This window comes from Martes martes (assembly GCF_963455335.1).
Source record: "Martes martes genome assembly, chromosome: 11".
In the NCBI taxonomy this organism is placed as follows: Eukaryota; Metazoa; Chordata; class Mammalia; order Carnivora; family Mustelidae; genus Martes; species Martes martes.
The window spans coordinates 37,927,714-37,954,735 of NC_137899.1; the positions used below are offsets into that span (position 1 = coordinate 37,927,714).

The following is a 27,022-nucleotide window of genomic DNA, read 5'->3' on the forward strand; positions in this document are numbered from 1 at the left end:
GCAGAATTGAGCAAGCAAAGGGAACAGATTCTGTTTCCAGGTATGAAGAAACAGAAGTTCCTTTTGTACACCATTTAGGTAGAGCTAGAATAGCAGGAAATTGGAAATTAAGATCTAGAATTCATAAGAGAATCTGAGGCTGAAATTTTAGGTTTGGGAGTCAACAGGGTATTTCAGTTGAGGCCACTGGAATGAATGAAACCAAACATGGCATTGTCTATGCAGAATCAAAAGTGCTTAGCACAGATTTAGAGATAAAATCAGATTTTCTCATTCAATTTACTTAACCATATAATTTTAATAAGGCTCAGAAAGAGCACCATTAGAAATAAACAGAAATTAATGTGAAGTGTCAATTACGATATATAAAAATTATCTGTAATCTGTATCTCTGTACTTAACTTGGAACACATTTAACTGTTGGTTTGGAAAGACTAGTTTCTAAGCTTATTAAATAGCGGATTAGTCAAGATGAGTCAGATGACTCAGATTATGAGTCAGCTCCTCATCCATGCTATCAGTACTCCCCCTAAATGAAACAGATATTTGGTGATCTACTTCATACAATGTAAAGGCAATATGATTCATTAAACTAAATCATAAAAATACAATATATAATAAATGGAGATTATATCCAGAGATTGTCAGTTAATCTGTGTGTCTATGTATGTGTATGCTTGTGTGCCAGGCACTTTTGTGTCATTTACTTTAATACAAATTCATTACTAGATCTGGAATTATTTCAATAGAAAAAAACCCAAATTTAAGATTCCTAGGAACTGCTGCTTCTGGAGAGTGAATGAACTTGTATATACTGAGTCCCAGAAATCTTCATTTAAAGAGGCATCCAGGTTAATTATGATGCAGGGGGCTCAAGAACTATACTTTGAGAAATACAAACTTACACTAGTTATACATTTTAACTAAGACTTTTAAAAACATGTTGATAAATTTTCTTGGATTACAGAAAAATGTTTGAAATAGCAGTGTTATGTAGTTTAAGTAGAAAATATATTTTATTTATTCAACTTTGTTGACTTTCAGTATATTTTGAAATGACACACAAAGTTATACCAAACCTATATTTTAATTTCATTACATTCCACTCCAAATTCTTTACCATTTACCAAAAATAACTTTTTATAAAGCTTACTGTTTTGTCCATTAATATACAGATGATCAATCTACACTTTTTTGCATGTTTCTCTCCAAAGTTAGGATAGCTTATGATGATATTATATAAAACTAACTGGTATATTACACACCAAACAGAAGTACAGATTCTGTACAATGTAATAGTAGACATATATATTACAAGAGACTAAATGCCTTGTTAAAAGTAATAGTTTAAGAAATCTTTCATGGAAAAAAATCTGCATTACAAAATGTGGTGGCTTAAGTATCAGCTGCTTTCTGCTCACGAATTTCTTTCAGTTGGCATTAACTGTCCATTTAGCTTCATTAATAGTTTTACCACAAGGCCAGCCTACAAAGTAAAATATATGGTGACAGTAAATATCAAACATGTATGGCAGTGGGCAGTTCCCTATCTATATGAAAAGCAACCTTCTTGGTAGAAGGCAGCTTGTCAAGAATAGGAGTACTTAGTCTTTCAAGGGATTTAAGGAGTAACCTACTGGATGCAGCTAGTGGCTCAGATACCAAGAAGAGGTAAGGACTACCTAATATCTTGATAAAAAAATAGGGAATACTGACCAGAATTAAAGGAAATGGCAGAAAAAAGAGTTTCACTATTATAAAACTGAAATATTCACTATTATAAGACTTATTCAGATAAGTTTCAGGCTTATTTGCTTAGGCAAGGCCTACATTTTTTTCCCTTGGTCTTAAATATCTTAATTTCATAAGTTATCAAAGGTTTTCCTTGAAGCAAAATGGATTGTCACTTTAAAATTTTTTTTCCTTTTCTTTTTAATTCAATTAGCCAACATATAATACATCATTTGTTTTTGATGTAATGTTAAATGATTCATCAGTTGTGTATAACACCCAGTGCTCATCACATCACTAATACAGCAGTTCATTAGAAGTCCAAAGTAATTGATAAGTACTTACCTGTTTTGTGTGTACTATAAAGCTCATTTTATTTTCCATACTATGGATCTGAAAACATGTATCAGCATCCCCCAACTGCCACATAAAACAACCATACTTAAGACTGATGAGTAAAGCCTGCAACATAATTGGAAACTGTTTTATTGAAATATATGTTAAAAACAATACCTCTCTTCTCTAACCATCTACAGTGACCTAACTGACCTAGTCCTGTCTAAACATAATGGTTTTGAATGTTAGAATAAAATCTATATGAGGTACCCACATTAACCTCACAGAACCTAAAGTACAGAGCCACATAGATGGTAGATGCTCAGGAGACTACCTTGAGCAATGATAAATTGTTTGTATTAGACTGACAAAATATTTTAAAGATGGCTGTTCTGTGGTATGTGTACACACACACACACACACACACACACACACACAGAGTCTCTGGAATATCATTCAGCCATGAAAAAGAAGATAGTACTTCCATTTTTGACAACATGAATAGACCTCAAGGTCATTATGCTAAGTGAAATAAGTCAGAATAAGACTAATATTATAGGATACCACTTAATTCAGAGTCTAAAGAAGCTGAAGTCACAGAAACAGAAACAGAATGGTGGCTACCAAGGGCTGGGGGATGGGGGAAATGAGGAAATGTTAACCATGGAGTATAAACTTGCAGGTATAAGATAAATAAGTTCTGGAGAATCTAACGTACAGCATAGTGACTATAGTTAACAATACTGTAATATCTATTTCAAGTTACTGAGAGAGTAGATCTTAAATGTTCTCATCACAAAAAAAGAGATGGTAATTATGTTATGTAACATGATGGAGGTATTTGCTAATGCTATGGTAATAATGATTTTGTAATATATAAGCATACCAAATCAACCCACTATATACATTAAACATACACAATGTTATATGTCAATTATGTTTCAATAAAGCTGAGAAAAAAAGATTCCCAATCTCTCAGTGACTTTCAGGAAAATTAAATAGACAGGTTTTTACTTTCTGCATACTAAAAACATTCCCTTTACTTTATGCAGTATCTTCTGAATATGCACTTGGTACTTTCAGATCTGAAATTTACATAATGAGGTAACATGCTGACTTAGGCAATTCCATCTCACTAAAATTAAGTACAGTGGTATATCTATTGTAAAAATGAACATAATTTTAAAAATTAATAACATACCCTTCAAAAATTCATCAAATCATTTAAAGCAAATATTAGAATAACCTATTGCTACATTTTCCTAATGAAAAGCTATATTTAAAACAGGCATTCAGTTGTATCTTTTTGATTATTTTAAAATGTCTCTCCTAGCAGTAACTTTCATTTTCCTGCCCTAAAAATATATCTTTTATATACACACATGTACAAAGAAAGTATTTGTACAGCTTTTAAAATACACATTTAAAAACATCTGCATTCTATGACTAGCAGTTCTTAACGTATTGATTATAAAAATTGAAGTGGCTCAGTGGGTTAAAGCCTCTGCCTTTGGCTCGGGTCATGATCCCAGGGTCCTGGGATCGAGCCCCACATTGGGCTCTCTGCTCAGCAGGGAGCCTGCTTCCCCTGTCTCTCTCTGCCTGCCTCTCTGCCTACTTGTGATCTCTGTCTGTCAAATAAATAAAACCTTTAAAAAAAATCACTTAAAAAGAAAAAGAACTGAAGTTACGTGAAAAAGATATGTTTAGGGCATTTTTAAAGTGATGTTCTTAAATGAAACAGTACAATTAATTTTCATCAGTGTACATTATATATAATGGGAATAACATTTTCTTTACAATTAGCAAACTACATTTATATTGTAAAATATAGCTTTATAGATAGGATATGCTAAAATATCTATTTACCAAGGTACACACTGAAACACTGATTCAAGATATAATACCTTAAACTATTTATCTTTTGGATCAGTTGCTTGAAATTTGTTCAATCAAGATGCAGAAAATGTTCCAGTAGTATGGCCTCAAAACAATTTAATATACAGAAAAAAAAAAAACCCTATGGTACAAGTCCTCAATTATATGGAGGCCAAATTACTAACAGAAGTACTGAGGTTCTAAATTTGAAATAAAGGTTTTGTTGGTAAAGAACAGAATGCATGAAGGAAGGAATTCTTGAGAAACCCGTAATAATGAAAACAGCTCAATGGAGCTGGAATGTCCCAGTCCATATGGTAATTTTGGGAGATCAGTCTACTCCAGAAGGAAAAAGGCGTTCTCTTTAGAAGGTAAAACCTACAAAGGGGCAAGTTGTTTAGTGAGGGAAATAAAAAACCACAAGAGAAATGGTATGAACAGTTGAGAGCAGAAAATGGAAAATCACAGGTGCCAACTCCTGATCCCCAGATTGTGAGTTTGAGCCCCATGTTGGGTGTAGAGATTACTTAAAAATAAAACCAATCTCTCTCTCTCTCTCTCATTTTTTTTTTTTTTTCCAAAAAAGGGGTGGGGGTGAACCACAGAAGTCAGAAGTAATACATAGCCAGCCAGCAGACAGGAGAAAAAGTGACGTTGACAAGTGATCATGAAGATGGCATTATGTGGATATTTAAATAACCAGTTTTATTTGAGAAGGGCATTATGGCACACATAAATTGATATCAGCAAAGGGTAATCTAATGCCTGGGTGTGACAGTAGTACTATTATGGTTAAAAATATATTAACAAGTATAGTTCAGTGATGAAATAGCAATGCACTCGTAATAGTAAAACACTGACCTACAACACAGTCTATTATACATTCAATAGTGTCTACATTTTATGTAAGTAGGACAGAAAAATCTCTGCTAAGCATATGAAATTGGCTAGCCTATACTTTCTAATGGGAAACTCTCATTATTTCAAAGAGAAATAAGATACAGGAGATAGAAATAATTGATATAAAAAACAGAGCTATCTATATTCTATAGATAGAATTGATGAGATTCTAGATTCTAGATTCTAGATTCTCATCAATAGATTGATGAGATTTAATCTCTGAAGCTATCATATCCCAAGTAGAGTTTTAAATGTAAATAAGGGTATTTTTGCAAGTGAAGATGTTTAGTCTCTTAAAGTAAGCTTGTCAAATTCACCCCAGTATGTCTTGATGACTGTAAGACAACCGAGGACAAGTTGACTGTTCCCACCTTTGATGATTAGAAAATATAATAACTTAGAGCTTTCATCAGTGCTATAAATTTATCAGTGGTTTAAGGAGAACAAGGTAATGATTAGATGGCAGAAAACATTGTTACCCTTTGGTTTAATCACCTTCTTATACCCAAGGACAGTATTTTTATTTAATTCCTAGAAATCAAACATCTTATCCTTTCCAAAAAAGCAGACTGTTAACTAATATTATCATACCCTGCCTGCTACTGCAATCTCACTCACTCCTGGACCAGAATATTATTCATAATGTGAAATGTTATAATGCTGACCCATCATATGGGGAGTAAATAAAATGTTTTATTGTTGCCTAAATTTGAAATGCTACCAAATATCAAACATACACTATAGCTTACAGAAGAGTCTTGGTGTCATACCCAGAGCATCACCATTTAGTACAATAAAGGATTTGTAAATGTTGTATAAAATGCTCTGAAATAGCAGAGGAAAAACTTCTTGAAATGGTAAGGGAAATTTCTCCTTCAAGTTCCTTTAACAAATTTGGTACAAAAGAAATAGAAAAATGGTTGCAAACTAATATGAAGCAGGCTATTTTGTCTGAAAAGTAGCTTAAATAGAAAATGATAATGAGCAAATGACCCAAAAGCAAGCTGACATCAGAGACTTCAAAAAAATCCAGTTCCAGATAAACATCTGAAGTCAGTCCCTATTCAACACTGTGTCCCTACGTATTCTCTATCTCCATTCACAGGCATATCTAACAGCGTGATAAAATGGCAGCTGTCCATAAGGATGATCTGGAGTTATCAGAAAATGACTAAACTACTTTCAGAAGTTATGTGATTACATAATAAAAGATTATGAAAATAAAAATTAGGTTTATGATAAAATTTCCTAATCCAAAATGCCTTTTCTGACAAGCTGTTTATTACCTCAACTGAACTATTTATAGACAAATCTGAATGAACAAAATTAATGATTTTTCTTAGCTTCCTATTATAAACTAGAAAGCTGTTCATCCTGATAAGTGTGTTAAATATGCTAAAAATAATCCCAAATTTTATGTTATAATGACTCTGATTAAAAAAGGAGTATAATACAATAATAAGCCTCTTATGGAAAAGCTCTGAAGTGATCTAATAATAGTCCCTTCCACACTTCATCTTGCCTGTTTCCCAGGCTCTTACAACTAATTCTAATTTTCAAAGTGAATCCCTTGTATCAAATAGTCTATTTTTCTTCTTTTAATCTGTATTTTTTAAAATTTAAACTTAACTGAATTTTTAAAATAGGTAATATAATCACAGTTAAAATTTTTAAGTTGCAAAATGGTACATAGTAAAAAGTCTCCCTCCTACTCTTGTTCTCAGTTACCTCATTGCCTTCTCTAAAGGCTTTAAGACTTTCTAATCATACACAAGCAATATGTATTTATGTAAATATAGTCTTCACTTCCCCCATTTTCACACAAATAGTAGCCTATTACATATGGTTTACCACTGTGCTTTTTCACTAAATATATCTTGGAAATCCTTTTATACATTCTTCATTCTTTTATATGGGTGCACAGATATGTACTACAATTCATATAATTTTAACACAGAAATGTACTACAATTCATATAATTATATAATTAATGTTAATAATATAATTAACCCCTTACTGACAATTATTTACTTTTCAACCCTCATCCTTTGCTATTACAAATGAAATTGCAATGAATAGTCTTATATAGTCGTCATTTCTAGATTTTTCATATAAACTGGTACCACTTTTTTAAGACATTATAAAATGTAACTAGTTAAAAACAGCTGAAAATCTACCTTAGTTTCCATGTTGAGGAGATGAAGTCCTTTTATATTCACTCCTACATACACAGGGATGACTTTATGATTGCTGGGGCTTGCCTTTGTAAATATCTGTCCTGTGAAAAAAGCTGCTCCATATGTAGGAATTTCCCAACAATTCTGTAAGAACATGCGCTGAAGGTGATGCATTTCTTTACTGACACCCTCACTTGTACTAAGATTCTAAAAACAAAGTAAAATAAAAGAGATATGAACAGAGAATATACCTTTGATAATCCAAAGAGGTCAACTAAGCAGTTTCTAAACTCATGGCTGCCCCCAGAGAAAAATAAAATTGTGTGACACTAGCCCAAGAGTAATTTTTTTTGAGATGTTAATCTTTAAAAAAGGAGAGAAATAACAAAATCTAAAAATATTGTCTATTCTATTAGGTTTTAAGTGCCTCTTAGGGATAGTGTATAATTTCATGGGTGTGTGTATGTGCATGTGTTTAATCTCTAGTCCCTACCACAGAAGCCAACATACAGAAGGTATTCAGTAAAAGACTCCACATTATTAAAAATAAAAATATCATGCTATCAGTTTCATGTGAACTAGAAGATCCATTTTTAATTTCAGGACAGTAAATTTAATGTAATTATGTTTAAAACATATTAAACAATTTCAAACAATTTAATTTACAAATTTTCAACTAGGATATAAAGTATCCTTATTTCTATTAAAAGCTTACCTTGTATTCATGAAGTATTCGGTTTGTCCAATGAGGTGCCTTACTTTTTAGTTTGGTAACAGGTACAATGGATTTTAAATTTTCTTCACTGTAAGCAAATACGACATGTTTTAAATAAATCATCTTTAGTAGCTAAAGTACATAAATCATTTAGAAACAAACTGCTTTAAGTAACATGATTTTTGAGCTGAAGAATCTGTATTGTAAAATATTAGAGAACTCTCAAAATTTTATGCAAAAGGCCACAATCCCAACATTCTCATTTAAGAGAAATGTTTCTTCTTTCAACAACCACAAAATATTTTTGAAAATTGAAAACCACAGGGGCGCCTGGGTGTCTCAGTGGGTTAAGCCTCTGTCTTCGGCTCAGGTCATAATCTCAGGGTCCTGGGATCAAGCCCCACATCAGGCTCTCTGCTCAGCGGGGAGCCTGCTTCCCCCCCACCTCTCTCTGCCTGCCTCTCTTCCTACTTGTGATCTCTCTTTGTCAAATAAATAAATAAAATATTAAAAAAAACCCCAAACCATTCAACCATTACTGGTATTGGAGAGCCGAAAATTAACACCGAAGACAGAGAGACATGAAATCACACGTTCAACCTTTGAGAGAAAACACTGAGGTTTTAAACGCTGAAGCTTTATTGTGGTTTTCAATTTTTTTCTTTCTTTTCTTTTCTTTTTTTTTTAAAGATTTTACTTATTTATTTGACAGACAGAGATCACAAGTATGCAGAGAGGCAGACAGAGAGGCAGGCAGAGACAGAGAGGGTTGGGAAGCAGGCTCCCCGCTGACCAAAGAGCCTGATGCAGGGCTCGATCCCAGGACCCTGGGATCATGACCTGAGCTGGAGGTAGAGGCTTTAACCCACTGAGCCACCCAGGTGCCCCCAAAATACAATCTTTAAAAAAGAAAAAAGCTATATCAAACCATAGTCAAATACAAGAAAAGTAACTTTGGAGAGAGTATAACTTTAAGAATGTTTTACCATTCTTTTGTTTGGTTTTGTTTTTTCCTTATTCCATGCCTTGTATCCTTTAGTTCCAAACCAAAGAATAAATATATTTTTTTTTAAGAATAAATATTTCTTAATAACATTTTTAAACTTTCTTGGCTAAACAGAATCTTAAGCACAGCACAAGACCACACATTTTAAATACTTACTTTAGGAAACCTTGCTTGTGTTTCTTACTCTCATAATTTCCATAAACTATTTGCAACAGTAGACTTGCCAGTGTTATCAGTTTAGCATCAGGAGCTGTATAAAAGCCCTTCAATAAATTGTATCTGGCTTCATCAAAGAGAATAAGAATAGCTAGTGGGTCTTCAATCTTGAAAGAAAAGGTATAATTTGGTTATTGGGCTACAATTTCCTGTTACAAATATACAACTTGTCACTTTCTAATTTGGAAAAGCAAAAGCTACATATCCATATATAAATGAGCTGTTACCGATTTAGAGCAGAGGCTGACAAATTTTTCCTGTTCAGGGCCAGATAATAATATTTTAAGCTTTATGAGTCACAAAGTCTTTCTTACAACTACCCAACTCAGCTAGTGTAGCACAAGAGCAACCACAGACAATCTAGTAACAAATGGGTGTTGTGGTGTTCACATAATACTTTATATATGGATACTCAAATTTGAATTTCATAAAATTTTCCCATGACATAGGATATTATCCTTTTGATTTTTTTTCAACCATTAACAGCTTGTGGGTATATAAAAATAAACAGCAGGTCAAATATAGCAATAGGTGTTATAGTTTATTTCTGATTTATTTCTGTAAATCAGAAATATTAGTTTACAATATCTGTAAACTAATGATAATCTAATAATAGATTATCATTAGTTTACAGATATTGATAACTTTTAGCACAATTTTACCTAAATTATTTATATTCCTCAAACATTATTCTACATTTTTCACACAATATAGTAGTGAACCTCAAGGAAGGTAAAAGGAAGTGTGTCAATTCCTGGAAGGGTAATGTAGTTTTAAAAAACCTTGTGTAAAAAAATTTTTTTTTAATTTTCTTTGGCTAAAAACACTCGACACTTTGAAATAACACTCAAGAAGAACAGAAGATTTTTTTTTCTAAGTTTCAAATCTCTGTAAAGTTTCATTTTATCCAATAAGACTAACAAAGCCTGATGAGCTAGCCTACTTCTGCTCCAGTTGGAAACAGTTATATAGAGTTTCTGAATGAATACTTAAAGTATTTCCAGGGAATCTGGGTGGCTCAGTCAATTAAGCATTTGCCTTCAGCTCAGGTCATGATCCTAGGGCCCTGGGATGGAGCCCCAAGTTGGGCTCCCTGCTCAGCAGGGAGTCTGCTTCTCTGTCTCTCCCGCCCCTCCACCCAGCTTGTGCTCTCTCTCTTCCTCGCTCTCTCAAATAAAATCTTAAAAAAGTATTTCCAAATATAATTCAAAGTCATTCAATTCCTTATGGTAAAAGTTATTTTTGTCTAACTAAAATAATCTTACAATACTCTCTATAATGTGAAAACAACAACGGAGATTTTCATGGGGAAAAAAGATGAGAGGATTGTTCTAGATTAAAAGAAACTAAAGAGGTAACAATCAAATACAAAGTATGAACCTTGACTAGATCCTACATATGGGGGCTACATAAGACTCTTGAACAATTGGGGAAAATCTGAATATGGATCACGTATTAGACATTATTATGGAAATAAAAATTTTATTAGGTGAAATGGTATATTATAGTATGTTGGTATGTCCTTTTTCTTAGGAGATATGTTAAAATATGTAGGGATTAAGTGCCACGATGTCTGGAACTCACTTCTGAATGGTTCATAAAGAAAAAACAGAGAAGTGAAGGTAATAAAGCAAAATATTAGCACTTAGTGAATTTAATGAATTTTATTACTTTTTCAACTTTCTGTGGGTTTTTAATTTCTCAAAATTAACAGTGAAATTTGAAGAGCTTGAGTAGGTAATAGTTATAATTCCTAATAGCATATTCAGTGAGCATTAGTCAACAACTATTCTTTTCTAATGAAATCAGGCCATTTTCATCCTACAGAAAAGATGCAACAAATAAATGTAATTCTTCCATTTTTCAGATGGTACAAAATGGAATTTCTCAATTACATAATGAAAGAAAACAACTGTTTTATCAGATGATCATGATTTTCTGATTTGCCCTGAGGTACTTACTAAGACTTGCTTCTTTTTCACTTGAATTCACTTTATATTCTTTATAATTATGCAATTAATTTGTCATCCAAGTTTTACCATTATTGCTTTCTCTCTACCAATCAACTTTTCTTTTTTTTAAGATCTTATTTATTTATTTGAGAGAGAGATACAGAGTGAGAGAGAGCATGAGAGGGGAGAAGGTCAGAGGGAGAAGCAGACTCCCCGTGGAGCTGGGAGCCTGATGCAGGACTCAATCCTGGGACTCCAGGATCATTACCTGAGCCAAAGGCAGTCACTTAACCAAATGAGCCACCCAGGTACCCCCAATCAACTTTTAAAATGTCACTGAGGTGGAGAAAGAAAATAGACTGAGTATACTTAGATTACTTGCAGATTTTATGTATCTAATACATTTTTTGAAACTGCACTAAAAATGTAAAACCAAAATTTAATATTTTAACCAATTTTAAGTGTATAATTCAGTGACATTAATTACATTCACAGTGTTGTGCAAGCATCACCTCTATTTATACAACTTTTTCGTCACCCAACAGAAACTATTAACCTAAGCAATAATTCCTCATTCTCTCTCCCAACACCTGTGATAACCACTAATCTACTTTCTCTTTATGAATTTTCCTATTCTAGATATTTAATGTAAGTAGAATCATACAATATTTGTCCTCTTGCATGTGGTTTATGGCATGTGGCTTATTTCCTTAGTATGTTTCCAAGGTTTATCCATGTTATGACACTTATCAGAAGTTCATTCTTTTTTTATGGCTGAATAATATTTCATTTCATATATATACCACATTATGTTTATCCATTCATCTGCTGATGGAAACTTGGTTATTGTAAATAATGCTGCTCTGAACACTAGTATATAGATACCTGTTTTGAGTTCCTATTTTCAATTCTTCAGGTATATATTAAGAGTGGAACTATCAGATCATATGGTAATTAGTTTAGTTTTTTCAAGAACCACTACTGTTTATAGCAGCCATACCATTTTACAGTCCTACATGCAATGTACAAGGATTACAATTTCTCTATATTTTCACCAACACTCATTACTTTCCTTTTTTAAAATCTTTACTATTATAGCCACCCTAGGAGTGTAAAGTTTCTCATTGTGTTTCTGATGTGTATTTCCCAAATGACCACTGATGCTGAGCATCTTTTCACATGTTTGTTGACTATATGTGTATCTTCACTAGAGAAATTAAAGTCTTTTGCCTATTTTAATTGGGTTGTCTTTTGTTTTTGAATTGTATTTCTTCATGTATTCTGGATGGTAAACCCCTATCAGATATATGGTTTGCAAATATTTTCTCCCATTCTGGGGCATCTGGGTGGCTCAGTCAATTAGGCATCTGACTCAGGTCAAGATCTCAAGTCAACTCAACCAGCTGAGATGGACTACCTGCTCAGTCCAGAGTCTCATGGGACTCTCTTTCCCTCTCCTTCTGCCCCTCCCCCTGCTTGTGGACTCTCTAATAAATAAATCTTTAAAAATATATTTTCTTCCATTCTCTAAATTGTTTTTCACTTTCTTGATAATGTCCTTTGATATACAAATTTTTTTTTAATTTTGAAGAAGTCAATTTATCTATACTTCTTTTGTTGCTCATGCTTTTGGTATTATATGTAAAAATCCACTGCCAAATCTAATGTCATGAAGATCTGCCTATTTGTTTTCTTCTAAGAGGTTCAAGGTTTTGGCTCTTATGCTTAAGTTGTTGATCTAATGAGTTAATTTTTATATATGGTGTGAGGTCAGGGTCCAATTTCATACTTTTCACCATCTGTTGAAAAGACTATTCTTTCTTCATTGGATGGACTTGGCACCCTTGTCAGAAGTCAGCTGAAATAGCCTTTTCAAGGGCACCTGGTGGCTCAGTCAGTTGAGCAGTTGGCTCTTGATTTCGACGTAGGTCATGGTCTCGGGGTCCTGGGATGGAGCCCTGTGCTGGGTTCTTTGCTCAGCGGGGAATGTGCTTGAGGGTTTTCTCTCTCTCTCCCTCTCACTCAGCTCACATGTGCGCTCTCTTGCCCTCAAATAAGTAAATAAATCTTAAAAAAATTAATCAGCTGACTACGGATTTCGGTTATAGATGTATTGGGTTTATTTCTGGACTCTCACGTCTATTCCATTAGTCTATATAACTGTTCTTATGGCAAAACCACACTGTTTTAACTACTATGGCTTTATAGTAAGCTTTGAAATTGGAGGTGTGAATCCCTCAACTTTATTCGTTTTTCTAAAGACTGTTTTGGCTATTCAAGGCCCTTTGTAATTCCATATGAATTTCTGCAAAAAGGTTGTTGGAATTTTTTTAGGGAATGTGGTAAATCAGTAGATTGTTTTGCTGGTACAGACATCTTAATGATACTAAATCTTCCTATCCTTAACACAGATATCTTTCCAGTTAACTTAGATCTTCTTTAATTTCTTTCAGTAATGTTTTGTAGTTTTGAGTGTACAAGCCTTGCACCTCTTTTATTAAATTCATTCCTAGACATTTTATTCTTTAAGATGCTATTTTGATGAATTTCTTAATTTCCTTTTGGGGTTGTTCACTGATGTGTGTAGAAACAAACAACTGATTTTTTTGTGTTAAGCTTATTCCTTGCAATGTTGCTCAATCTACTTATTAGCTCTAATGGGTTTCTTGTGGATTCTTTCCGATTTCCTATATGTAGGATCATGTCATTTGCAAATAGTTTAGCCTTTTCCTTTCCAATGTGGATGCCTTTTATTTCTTTTCTTTTTCTTCCTTTTTTAAATTATTATTTTTAAAGATTTTATTTATTTGAAAAAGAGAAAGAGTGCACACAAGCACAAGCAGGGAGACAGGCAGAGGGAGGGAGAAAGGGAGCAGACTCTGCTGAGCAGGGAGCCCAATTCACGGCTCAATCCCAGGCCCATGGGATCATGATCTGAGCTGAGGCCAGATGCTTAACCAACCAAGCCACCCTAGTGGCCCTCTTTTTTTTTTTTTTTTTTAAGAGAGAGTGCACATGCATGCATGCGTGCAAGCAGGTGGGATAGGGACAGGGAGGGAGGGAGAGAATCTTAAGCAGGCCCCACACTAAGCGGTGCTGAGTCTGAGGCAGGGCTCAATCTCTCATGACCATGAGATCAAGAGTTGGGCACTTAACCAACTGAGCCACTCAGGCACCCCATTTTTTCTTTCTTTCTTTTTTTTTTTTTAAATCTAATTGCTCTGGTTAGAACTTCTAGTACTATGTTAAATAACAGTACTGAAAGCTGGCCTTCTTGTCTTGTTCCTGATCTTAGGAGGAAAGCTCTAACATTTCATCCAGTATGATGTTAGCTGTGAATTTTTTCATAAATGCCACTTATCATGTTGAGGAAGTTCCCATCTATTCCTAATTGTAAGAGTTTTATCATAAAAAGGTATTAGATTGTGTTAAGTATATTTTCTGTGTCAACTGAGATGATCAATTGTGTTTTTTTCCTCTGTTCTTTTTTTCTAAAGATTTTATTCATTTATTTATTTGAGAGACAACATGAGCAAAAGTTGGGGGAAAGGGGCAGAGGGAGAGGCAGACTGCCCACTGAGCAGGGAGCCTGATGGGGGCTTGATCCCAGGACCCTGAGCTCATGACCTGAGCTGAAGGCAGCTGCTTAACTGACTGTTCTATTTGTGAAATTCTAACACATTTTTTTATGAATAATCTAGATCTTTGTTTTTGGTTAATTTCATACAAAGTAACTTCCAGTATATGTCACTGAAAGGACCATACTTGTCTTTAGTTTGAAAATATAGGAGGGACAATACGAGTGATCAGGTATAAAATATTTACCAAGTTTGTACATGATCAATCAACTTTCCATATACTAAAATTTCCTTAACTTTGTCTGTTTAATATTTCCTTGGATAAGAATCAGGAAATGCATTGTATATTTTTTCTTCACCAAAAGTTGTAAGACCTTGGAACTTTTTTTTTTTTTTTCAATTTAAAAAACTTCATAGACCATCACACTAGTTTAACTTGTAATATCCACTTTAAGTTTCTGTGTTGTCTACTCATCCTTCAGATATCATTACCCTACCCTTCCTCTAAAATTTACAGTAATTCAAATCCAAATGTACTTGTGTGGAACAATTCTTTTTATCAAATGTAAATTATATTCTCATTTTTACTATCTATATAATTCTCTGCTTGATTTGGAAACAGCTACTTACTAACTATTGAGAACAGCTTTTTATGTCCCCTTTGCAAATATAATCTGCACTCAGAATGTATTTTGTTTTCCTCCCACATCAACCTATCTCTTTGCTCCTTTGAAATTTACACACTGATTGGCTCTTTATTAAATTGATCTGTGATAGTGTACTTGAACTGTGCTAAAATTCTTTTTGGTATAATCTGTCTTCCATCTGGTTGCTAATTCTCTTTAGGATAGATTCTTTATTTCTTTTGTTTCTAAGACAATGGAGGTGGAAATAAAAAAACCAACCAGGGGCTTCGTAAGCAGACTAACTCAGACTCTACCACTTACCTCACGGATATGAAGATTAAACAGAAAAACAAAAGTAAAACCTCCTCATACAGGAACAGCACAATTTCTGTTTCTAGTGCCTACCACAGGAATTCAATAGATTCTGTGCATTTAAATGACTATAAATAAGATTTCCAAGCAAACCTTTTTTTCAACTTCCAAAGGAAGTCTCACATCTCTTCTTAGGAAAAGCTGTGGTGTTTCTCTTTGGGGATCCAAATTAGTCAATTCAGAAAGTATTTCTGGCCAATCACGAACATGTTGCAAGGGTTTATGATAAGGCTTGAGTTGAAGGCCTGAAAAACATCTTTCCTTTTATAAATAATAATGTAAAAATAAATTATATCAACACATAGAAAATTTGTATTTAACTATCTGTACTTAAGTGCTGAATACACACAAATTAAAGGTCTAAATTTAAGTCACTGACTTTATAACCAATTATCTCACAACCCAATTTTAGGTTAAAAGCTTGTGTTTTTAAGAGTATAAGAATTATGAGAATTACTAAAACAAATAAAACATATCAACTGTATATAAGATCTTTAATTCCACTATAGCTTATTTAATTATGATCCAATCAGTAGAATCTGGTGTTTTTTAAAAAATACAATTAAACATTAAATAACCAATCACAATAACTTCAATTAACTCCTTTATGTATTTGCAATACTTTGCTTGAAAGATAAATCTATAGTGGCATCAGGTTGGTCTTAAATAAAAAGACGTGATAGAAAACTAATATAAAGAAAAAGAACGTTTGCATTATTTTAGGTGAAAGGAGCACTGACAATAAAGGCAAGTTGGATGAGCACTACATTTAATGGCATTCAAATCAAATTCCACTGCCAGAGAAGGAGTTTTCAAATACTTAAAAATTGCTTTGAATGAAGCAGTGGATGAGGAGTCCCAGAGGCTTACCTGTTTCAATAGCTGGAACACTAGTAATTTATATAAAAGAGAAGATCACTGTATCATTTCAAAATTTAAAGTCATTAAGAAACTGATGCTATACCTAAGTTTACCAATCCACTCTCACAAAGGAATAGGTTTACAGAGTAACAACTTTCTTACTGAGGTTTTCTGAACAGATCCAAATAGTGAAATACTGCTGTGTTTCTTGAGAGAGACGCATTCCTTCCATTATCTGCTGCACTGTGGTATTATTTCCATGCTTCAGTTCAACAGAACGGTATGATCCATCCATTCTGTATATTCGAACTTTTTCATACTAGGACAAAGAACAGTAATAAATTAGGCAACCTGGTTAGAAGTTACATATCCCAGCCTAACAAAAATGCTTCAATTTCAACTTCGTATGTTTTATTATAGTTTTCAAACATGGAAAATAACAGAAAACTGTTTCAAATTATCTGTTGGCACACTTTAAAAAGATTTTTATTTCCATTATACTTTCCAGAATGTTTTCCTCTGGATATTTCAGGTGAAATAAATTTGAGAAGCTAAGGCAAATAGTTCTTAAAAAATATTCCAACTTCAGATTCTTCTGGTAAATGTTTTAAAGCTGTAACTGTACTAAGTAGGTATCATATGGGAGATATAGAGACTTAGTTACTGAGTCTGTTAGGTATCTCATGAGTCTAGTGGGCCACAAATTATACTGTAGAAATGTGTACTAGCAATAATTTTTCCTAAGAGGAAACTGTGATGGAAGACTGTGCACATGAAAGTTAGGAACAATGGACCTTGAGCCAGTTTATTTCCTCCTGTTCAGAACATCTCAAAGAATAATCATCTTCTCAATACATTTTTAAAAAATCCCTGTCACCTATTTAGCCCACCTCTCACCCACCTCCTCTCTAACAATCAGCACTTTGTTCTCTATATTTAGAAGTGTTTTCTTGTGTTTGGTTTTTAGATTCCACATACAAGTGAAATCATATGGCATTTGCCTTTATGTCTTATTTCACTTAGCATAATAAATGCCCTCTTGGTCCATCCATGTTGTTCCAAATGACAAGCTATCATTCTTTTTTATGGCTGAGTAATATTCCATTGTCTATATATACCACCTCATCTTTATCCATTCATCTATGGATGGACACTTAGGTTGCTTCCGTATCTTGGCTACTGTAAATAATATTGCAATAAACATAGAAATGCCTGTATCTTTTCCACACTCGATCTTAGCCAAAAGGCTGAGAAGCAACTGCATGTATCTTTTCAAATTAGTGTTTTCATTTTCTTTGTGTAAATACCCAGCAGTGGAATTGCCAGATTATATGGTATTTCTATTTTTAATTCTAGGGGAAGCTCTGTACTGTTTTCCACAGTGGTTGCACCAATTTACATTCCCACAAATAGTACACAAGGGTTCTAGTTTCTCTAGCACTTGTTATTTCTTACCTTTTTGAAACTAGCCATTCTGTCTGGTGTGAGGTAATATCTCACTGTGGTTTTTCAGTGTATTCTCAATACATTTTATCGCCCAAACAATTTCCAGGTCAGTTCATTTTGGATGAAAGTACTAATTCTTTTTATCTTATTCATTTAGAATATAAAACTTATGCCAGGAATAATAATGTATTCTATATAATTAGAAAATAAATTATAATCAAGTATAACAGTGCCTGTACCGCTTAATCTATTTTCTTGACTTTGTCTTGTGCTCATGGAATAGTATTTTGACAAAATCTGTTGAGTGTGTGGTGAGTGTGTATGTTAATATTCCTCAAAGGCAGAGATCATATATTTATTCTCTATCACTTGTTACTTCCAGCATTTCAAGGTATTAAATTCACAGAAATACTCCATAAATACTTACTGCCTAATTGATAGAAATGTCTGGAAAGGCTCAGAGATTACATCTGTTGATATCAAGCTTTAATACTTTATCTACTATAAATCCTTTTATCTGGTTTACAAGTTTTCACACAGTTTTTAAATTGGTGACAGTTTTATTGTTACTATAACTTTTAGGTGAACTGAGTTTTTTCTAATTGTTAACTACTCTCTATCTTAACGTTACTGCTTATTATCCCAGACATCATCAGGTATTAAGATTATACTAGAAATTAGGTTAATATTAAGTGTTTTAAAGATTTACTTACTTATACAATTTTTATTTTGGTATGCAAGAATAAATGTCTGAATATTAGGGATGATAACAAATTTAATACTTAAGAGATCTACCCATGAGGTTTTCTTTTTTTTTTTTTTTAAAGATTTTATTTATTTATTTGACAGACAGAAATCACAAGTAGGCAGAGAGGCAGGCAGAGAGAGAGGAAGGGAAGCAGGCTCCCTGCTGAGCAGAGAGACGGATGCGGGGCTCGATCCCAGGACCCTGAGATCATGACCTGAGCTGAAGGCAGAGGCTTTAACCCACCCATGAGGTTTTCTAAAAGCAGTAAGAAATGATCCATCCATTCCTCTTGCCACAAATACTCAAATTACTTATCAATTTAAATAGCTGGCTTAGCTCTATTTCTAAAGGTAATACTTACTGGTTTGTTAATGGCTTCCTTCAATAGCTTTGCAGCTTCCTCCCAGTTATTTTGTTTGTTTTCTTCACAAATATTTAAAGGGGATCTTCCTTGTTGGTCTGTTATGTGCTAGAAATTTTAGAAAAAAGAAAAATGTGAAGAAAAAAAAGCATTACAAATATATGGCATTATAAGTGAAAATGTCATTCAATCAATCAAAATTTCATAAAAAATAGACTTTTGTCAAGTATTAAATACTAACCATACTTAGCATATACTACACTTAAAATAAACATGAACTGATAAAGATGAGAGACTGAAAGCACTAATCAATGAGGTTATTGTTTTTAAAAGCTTTGATTATAAGATCCAACAAAGGTTTTGTTTAAATTGAATATTTTCCCATTTAAAAATACTTATTAATACAACTTCTAGCAAAATGGGTAGAAAATCTTTTTCCTTCTTAAAGATATTTTTTGAGGAAATACAATACAACACAAGAAGAGGTTAAATTTTATGTATATGCAGGATATGGATGACGGTGATGACTGCACAACAATGTGAATGTATTTAATGCCACTGAACTGCACATCTAAAAATGGTTAAAATGGCAAATTTTATGTGAGGTACATTTTATCACAATAAACAAGTATAAAAGCAAAGTTTACACTTAAGTATTACTTATACTATGTAGATGCTAAAATTTATTTTTTAGTTGACTTCTCAAGTATACAATTGAACATTTAATGTCATCACTTGTTATTCATTGCTTGAACATTAAAAAAAAATCCTGGAAAATAACTTACTCTGTCAACTTCTGGATGGTTTAGAAGAATCTGTACTATTTCAGCATGTCCTCCTCCAGCAGCAAAATGAAGAGGAGAACTAAGCTGTCCATTTAAAAGATTTGGATTGCACTTTCCTTTTTCTAACAAAATGCGAGTGGCCTCAACTTTTCCATACCTATAAAAAAAAGATGAAACTTACCCCCCAAAATCATATGAAATGCTTTAAAAATTCAAATTTTAGACAATATCTCAAAGAAATCTAAGACTTTTTTATTTTAATAAGACACTGACATAAATGTTTTCAGTGCCCAGGGATTTCTTATGAATTCTTCTGGTTCAGTTCAACTGTTTCTGTTCCTGATCAGTGAGAGGAAATACAACCTCAAATACAAGATAGAGCAGATGACAAAGAACAACCCCATGCAAAGTACAAAAATTATAAATTAAGGAAATAAAATGTTTAGTCAAAATAGGTTCAGAATCAGAAACTTCATAATGCTTTTACTTAGGCCTGACTGTGATTTGCAAAAGGCCCAAAGATAGAATTGGATATGTAGCTGCTATGTTGGGCAGTGTGGGAGACATAAAGATGTATAAGATACATGGTCTCTGCTCTAATAAAGGCTTATAAAGTAATAAGAGGTAAAATAAAAACATGGGATAAGTTACATTATGCTTTAAAATTTAAGTAACAGTTTAGGATAACAATCAACATAATAGGGGCTATATATTTGTCAAGTCAAGATAGTATATAACTAATGCTTTAAAAAACACAAGAAAAGATAGGACTTCAGTCTAAGACTCCCCGAAACATTTTGATAGAACAACCTGAAGTGTATTTTAAGTAGGAAGGAACCAAAGAGATGTTGAAGAGAGGCAAAAATATTTTAGGTGTGTTTGGGGCGGGGGGAGGAGTAAGCAAAGCAAGGGCCCAGAAGAGTACAAAGCACCTGTTGGACATAGTTGAGTCCACCATTTTGTCAAAGCCAAAGATTTATATAAGGCTGCAATCTGAAGCAAGGGTGGAAAAGTAATTCAGTGTTTGTAAATAAAGGGGAAGAGGGCAGAAAGGGGAAAGGAAATTTGCTTTCAGATATGGTACATCTAAGGTGAAAATAACACATCTTTAGAAGTGATCTGGTTTGCCATCAACTTTCCTTTCTTCCCTTCTACATACCCTTCTTATACCCTGAAACTGCCACTTGTATGCTACCCTTTCCTATTCATTTGACATCTTGCTCACATTCTTTGCTATTCCTGAGATGTCCTTTTCTCCCTACCTCATTTTGTCTAGGTTAAATCCTGTTATTTCTCTGAAACAGTTTAAAAACCTACTTCTATAGTTCCACCACATGTAGCATTTTTTTGCCTTTTTTATAGGACTTATCTACTTTCACCCTTATTTATATACATCTCTTCTCTAATAGCCTGGGAATTCCTTGAGGGTAGGTACACCGTCTCTGCATTCTCTAAACTGCCTTATAGACAAAAAGAGAGTGACTAAACTGTTCAGTAGGCATTTGAAAATACAGGCTTAGTATTCAGGAGGAAGGCAAAGGCTTGGATTATCTATCTGAGAAAAAGCAAATTCATCTAACTGAAAAGAATTACTGTGAAGGCGGGGAGATTTTAGGGCACCTGGGTGGCTCAGTCTGTTAAGCATCTGCCTGTTGGCTGGGATTGAGTCCTGCATCGGGCTCCCTGCTGAGCAGGGAGCCTGCTTCTCCCTCTGCCTGCCCTTCCCCCTGCTTATGCTCTACCCCCCATCTCTCTGTCAAATAAATAAATAAATAAAATCTTTAAAAAAAAAAAAGGCTGGGAGAATTTGAAAAATGAAAAATAAGTATCTTAGAACAATGAAATGCCATCTTGAAAAACAGTCTTTCAGGACAGGAAAAGACACTTCTAAGCAATTCAAGTAATAAAATATAAATGTACATTTTGTTTTCATGGTTTTTTCTTATATAGTTACTTAATATAATCTTCAAAATAAGCTATAAGGCATGCAGAAGTATTTTTATATCACAGTTAAGGAAAATGAAGCTTGAACCAGGTAAGTAACTTGCCGAAGGTCCCATGGTTACTAACCAGTGTTAGAATCCAGGTTTTTCAATCTTAGTATAGCAGTTTCCATACCATTACACATGCGTTAAGTCACAGGATGGAAGCCAATATTTCAATAATAATGATAATTTAACAGGAATATCTTGCATTTGTACTGACCTTCATTACAGCTCCATTATGCCCCTTCAACTCCAATTTGTTCTTAGAATGAAGGGGTGGTCAACAGTATTAATGCTGTAGAGCGGGGAAAGAGATTAAAAACTCAGAAAAGTTTAAGAAGTTTAATGAAGAGTGAAAAAGAGACAACAGTGAGTGTGGCCCACTCACCTTTGAAGTCTGGCTGTGAAAGGAAGGAAAGAAACAGGAGAGTGGCCAGAAGAGGCAGCAGGGGCAAATTAATATTCTTTTCAAGAGGAAGAGAACCATGTACGTTTGAAGGCAAGAGAAAATAAAGTGCAGAGAAGGAGAGAGTGAATTTATGGTAAACAAGGATTTTTACTTGCATATCCCATGATACAGGAGAGATGAGAACAAAAACAACAGATAAGAAGGACATTTCCGATGGCATCAGTTTTCTTTGAAAATAGGAGGGTAAAACTATCTGATAAGAGTACAGAAAGGAAGTAGTGGGAGTTTAAGTGCTTAAGAGTAGAAAGGTTCAGAATAGCTTATATGAGAGAACTAAAAGGCTGACAGGATGAATGAGACAAAGAGGATAGAAAGCTAAGCTACAGTGAAGATGGGATAATTTCAAGGGAGTCAAATCATCATTGCCCTAAAACACTCTCTAGCAAAAACATGAAGCCTAAAAAAAGATCAGAGAAGACACTGATTTGAGAAAGGTCAAAGAATATGTGATGTCAGTGAAACATTTACTGAGTGGCTGATAAGTTGCTCATATGGGGAGAAAGCCAACTTAAATAGTTTTGGAAAATGGTGATCCTAGTAAAGAGTTTTCAGGTACGTGGCCACCAATATGACACTCAAAGAGTGGCTGGGAAGCCCTGAGAATCCCTGAAATCTTTTCAGGGTACCTGTAGATCAAACATATTTTCCTAATAATATTAAGATGTTATTTATCCTTTAAACTCTTTTTTGATCCTAAGTGTACAGTGGGGTATTCTAGAAGCCATTTGCCATATAATATTGCAACAAATTAAAAGGCACATCAGATGTGAGAATCCAGCTATCTTCTATTAAGCTAGAGAATAAAGAGATTTGCAAGAATGTAAAACAATACTATTCTTAATTTTTTTAATTTTGGAAAATATGGTATTTTTCATAAAATTGTTAATTATATTAATGTTTATTGTTATTGTTATTATTGTGTTAAATGAATTAATACTTAAAATATTTTGGGGGTATAACTTTTAATATGTTAATATAATTTACATAAAAAAACTCTTTGGGATCCTATAACTTTTAAGAGTAAAAGGCAGACCTGACACCAAAAAGTTGGAGAACCACAAATTTAATAAAACCCTCACTTTAAAGATGAGAAAACAGACCAAGAAGGATAAAACATCTTCTCTAAGCTTATAAAGATAGTCTCCAAATCTTAGGCTCTTAATGAGATGGCCTAATATTCCCCTCCTTGATCCTTATACCAATTAGTGAATAAAATACATTCCCAAGATAAAGTAATTTAAGTTCTTACTAATTGGTTAAATCAGTCTTCATTCAAATTCACATTAATCAAATGATCGATTTGATTAAAAGTATTCCAAGTGACCCATATTACTCCTGGTACATTAAACTTAATTATTTCCAACTGACAAAATTAATTTTATCAAAGGATAAAACTCTTTTCCTTGGTATACTGTAGTAGTAAGATTTTCTAATTAAAAATACTATGGATTATGAGTTTCAGATTTAGACATCAAAATCTTTAAATTTTTACAGTACTTTAATAATAACAGCCAACATCTACTGAGTGCTTATTATGTGCTAGGTATCCTCAAAGCATTTACTTGCATTTTCTCCTTTAATCTTAAGAAATATACTATTAAGTCCACCTCATAGATGAAGACACAGGTCCTTAGAGATTTTAAATAACTTGCCAAAAGTCATAATTTTAGGAAATGAGAGTTATTAGGATAGAAACCCAAGGATATTTCAAAGAACGTTAACTATCATACTTCTGTTTTTATGTAATATGTACTTAAAAATGCTACCATTCTTAAAATATAAATATTACCATTCTTTTATTAGAAAAGAAAATAACCAATGCCACAAAAAAGGGAAATATTAACCAAATATAAATTTGGGATGCCTAAACTAAAATTCTCTGCCTCTGTCTTCCTGATTCCACAGTGTACTTTTTTTTTTTTTTTTAACCAATTCCAGATAAGGTACGTGATTTCTTTCAGTACCGCTGCTGCCAATATTTACTGGTAATCTGAAGAAACGACTAAAAGTTCAGTTTAAAAAGATTTAGGGTAACTCCAAATATGAGTAGAAAATTCCATGTAATAGGAAAATAATTAAGAACACACAGAATAAAGGAGCAGATATTTCTTGAATAAAGGAGCATATTTTTAGGGAAATAGCATATTTTTAAGGGAGAAAAGATGGATATTAAAAGCAACTATATTTAGCTACAGGATCACAGATTTTGGACTCCGTGAAATTAAAAGAATTTTGAGCTGGAAAGAACTCTAGCAATGATCTAATTAATGCCTTTACATATGGATAAATAAACTGAAATATAGAGAAGTGAAGTATCTTGTTAAATGTTGCTCAGCTAAGAAGTAGCAGACATTTAACAAGCAGTGAATAATGTAGGCACAGCTTAAACTAGCCAAGGAAGATCACTTTAAACAATAAGTCAAAAGCAACTTTCGCATAACAAATAATGGTAAATAACTTCATTACATTCCTTCTGGAGGATAAACCAGAGCTGACAGTTAACTACTGCTATGAATACAAATATAAGAACTCAGCTCAGCTGAGGGGAAGAGTTACTATCATGTGGGAAGAGTAGGAAAGCAAGAGGTACAATACGCAACTAGTGGCAAGAGCTAACCCCTATCTTGTGAGCTAATCCCTCTCATCTTAAAAAAATAATAATAATAAAGAATGGTATTCATTCTAATGAAGGCTTTTGGGAGTTTCATGATCCCACAGCTTCCCAAAGAACTAAATGTATACTTTTCTAACATGATCAATGGCAAATCATAAGTAGTTAACCTCATGTAAATTTTATAGTAAGGATAAATAAACTTAATATAACTCCAATACAAAATGTGAATAAGGGACCTAGTGCTGTATAATGACACTTGCTAGTCATTAGCTATTATACAGGATGATTTGGTAATGCCTCGAACACCAATGATACTTTTCCCATGGGGCAAACCTTGTAATTCTGAATAGTGGTACATATAAACAGTAATCAAAGATCTAAATAGGAAGCCCGTAAGGCAAAATGTGGTAGAGAAAAAGTGGCTGGAATGACGACAGTTCTGAAAAGAAGCATTAACATTTACAACTAAGGATTCATTCCTTCTAAGAGAAAAAAGTAATCCATTTACCAGCATGCATAATGAATGGGCGCCCAGTGGTCACTATCTAATTGATTGACAGAAAATCTTTCATTGAGAAGACGGTTTAGTAATTCTGAATCTCCTTCACAGGCACTTCGATGGAGAGGAAAGTCATCTACCCACTGTCGTTCCCTAATCATTAAAAATAGATAATTTTTTTTTTAAAAAAAGCACTGTTGAAATTCAAATTGTTTCAAAATAAACAGGACATATCAATGAGAGCCATATATCACATAGTAGCTGCAAACTAAATCTTTTATGCAATGGTTACATTGCATACTAGTTACATACATCATTTTAAACAATATTTTAACATTATAATGTAAGTTTTAAAAAAGCAATGTGGAGTATAACCAAAACAGTACTTGTCTTCTGTGACACTGCTCATGCTTCTCTGCCATTTTTCCTGTTTGGGAATTTGGATTTTTGAGTAGTCTGGAGCTCCTAGACCGAAGTATGGATTTATTACCACTTTATCTACCTAAAAAGGGAAAATAGAAAAAACAAAAACAAAAACTCCTTAAGAGCTTTAGATACTTGACTTCAATAGATATAAATACAACTAAATACAACGAAATAAATACAACTAACTAGATGTCATCTTAACATTTACAATTAGTAACAGGTATATTTACTTCAGAAAAAAATTATAGTTCAGATAAAATGTCTTTTGAAATCAGAGCAAAATTCATTCAGCTCTTACCCGGTTTGTATATTGAAGGTCTGATCCAAACAAAGGGTTGTAAATACAAGTATCTGCTTTCTCTAGGGCTAACATTTTACTCTTTATTTCTAGTGCACTGTAGCCCATATGTAGTGAGTTTTCTGTCTGACCTGATTCAGTAGCATATGCAGGGTTTATGACATTAGTTTTTATGCGCTCAAGAGGAGAAGGTCGGAATAAAGCTGGAATAAAGTGAGATTGTGCATGACGTTCATCTAACCACCTGGCAAAATAGAAAGAAGAGGTCACAGAAGTATTTGTTCAAAAATGAAGATGAAAAAGTAGACCATCAAATTCTGAGATCATACATTCTAATATTACATTCAGATTTTTAAACTTTTAACTAGTGTTCATTAAATACTTCACTTACTAATAATAAAAGTTGGGTTAACAGACATAGCAAACTATTTTTAAAAATGCATATACCATCATAATAAAAACCCCTTTCAAAAAATATGAAGTACTTTTAAAATTAGAACCACTGAGATGGAGGTGACATTAGCTCTGTAGTTTCAGAAGGACAAAGGCATGATAGTCTAAACAACTTGTACACTGCTAAGAGTAACTCAATACTAAATCTATCAGAACAACGTGAGGAGCCATTTGACCCACCATCAGGGAAAACAGAAAGAGAACTTTAGTCATTCGCTTATCTATTTTTTAAATTAACATATAATGTATTATTTGTTTCAGGGGTACAGGTCACCACAACACACACACACACCCCAATGTCCACCACCCAGTTACCTTATCCCCTGACCCCTTTCCCCTCCAGCAACCCTCAGTTTGTTTCATAAGATTAACTATTTTTAAAGACATAATTAGTTCTATTGAAAAAGTAGAGGACAGATGGACATAAGGAAACTAGTGCAAAGTAGAAGGGAAAATAAAGGCAATGGTAACTCAGCTTGCAAATTAAAAAAAAAAAAAACAAACAAACACTAAATCTAGTTGTATAACAAGGAATCTTAATTCTTAATCCAGGGCAGTCTTTGTCATTTTTGAAAGATTAGCTGGTGCAG

The 27,022-nt window shown here is 33.4% G+C and overlaps 1 protein-coding gene across 2 annotated transcripts in view; it reads right to left on the reverse strand.

The window, feature by feature from the left end:
• Nucleotides 1-281: 281 nt before the first annotated feature.
• KRIT1 (KRIT1 ankyrin repeat containing) overlaps nt 282-27,022 on the reverse strand; it is a 36,849-nt gene continuing 10,108 nt past the window's right edge. For both annotated transcript variants that reach the window (XM_080818600.1, XM_080818601.1), the window contains exons 6-17: nt 25,980-26,223; nt 25,642-25,757; nt 25,265-25,408; nt 19,689-19,845; nt 18,904-19,011; nt 16,511-16,667; nt 15,581-15,732; nt 8,900-9,066; nt 7,738-7,825; nt 7,023-7,229; nt 2,077-2,193; nt 282-1,486 (exon numbers count right to left, since the gene is read on the reverse strand). In XM_080818600.1, coding sequence (XP_080674726.1) covers nt 1,418-1,486; nt 2,077-2,193; nt 7,023-7,229; nt 7,738-7,825; nt 8,900-9,066; nt 15,581-15,732; nt 16,511-16,667; nt 18,904-19,011; nt 19,689-19,845; nt 25,265-25,408; nt 25,642-25,757; nt 25,980-26,223 — 1,726 coding nt within the window. In that variant the 3' untranslated portion in view covers nt 282-1,417. The remainder of the gene's footprint in view (nt 1,487-2,076; nt 2,194-7,022; nt 7,230-7,737; nt 7,826-8,899; nt 9,067-15,580; nt 15,733-16,510; nt 16,668-18,903; nt 19,012-19,688; nt 19,846-25,264; nt 25,409-25,641; nt 25,758-25,979; nt 26,224-27,022) is intronic.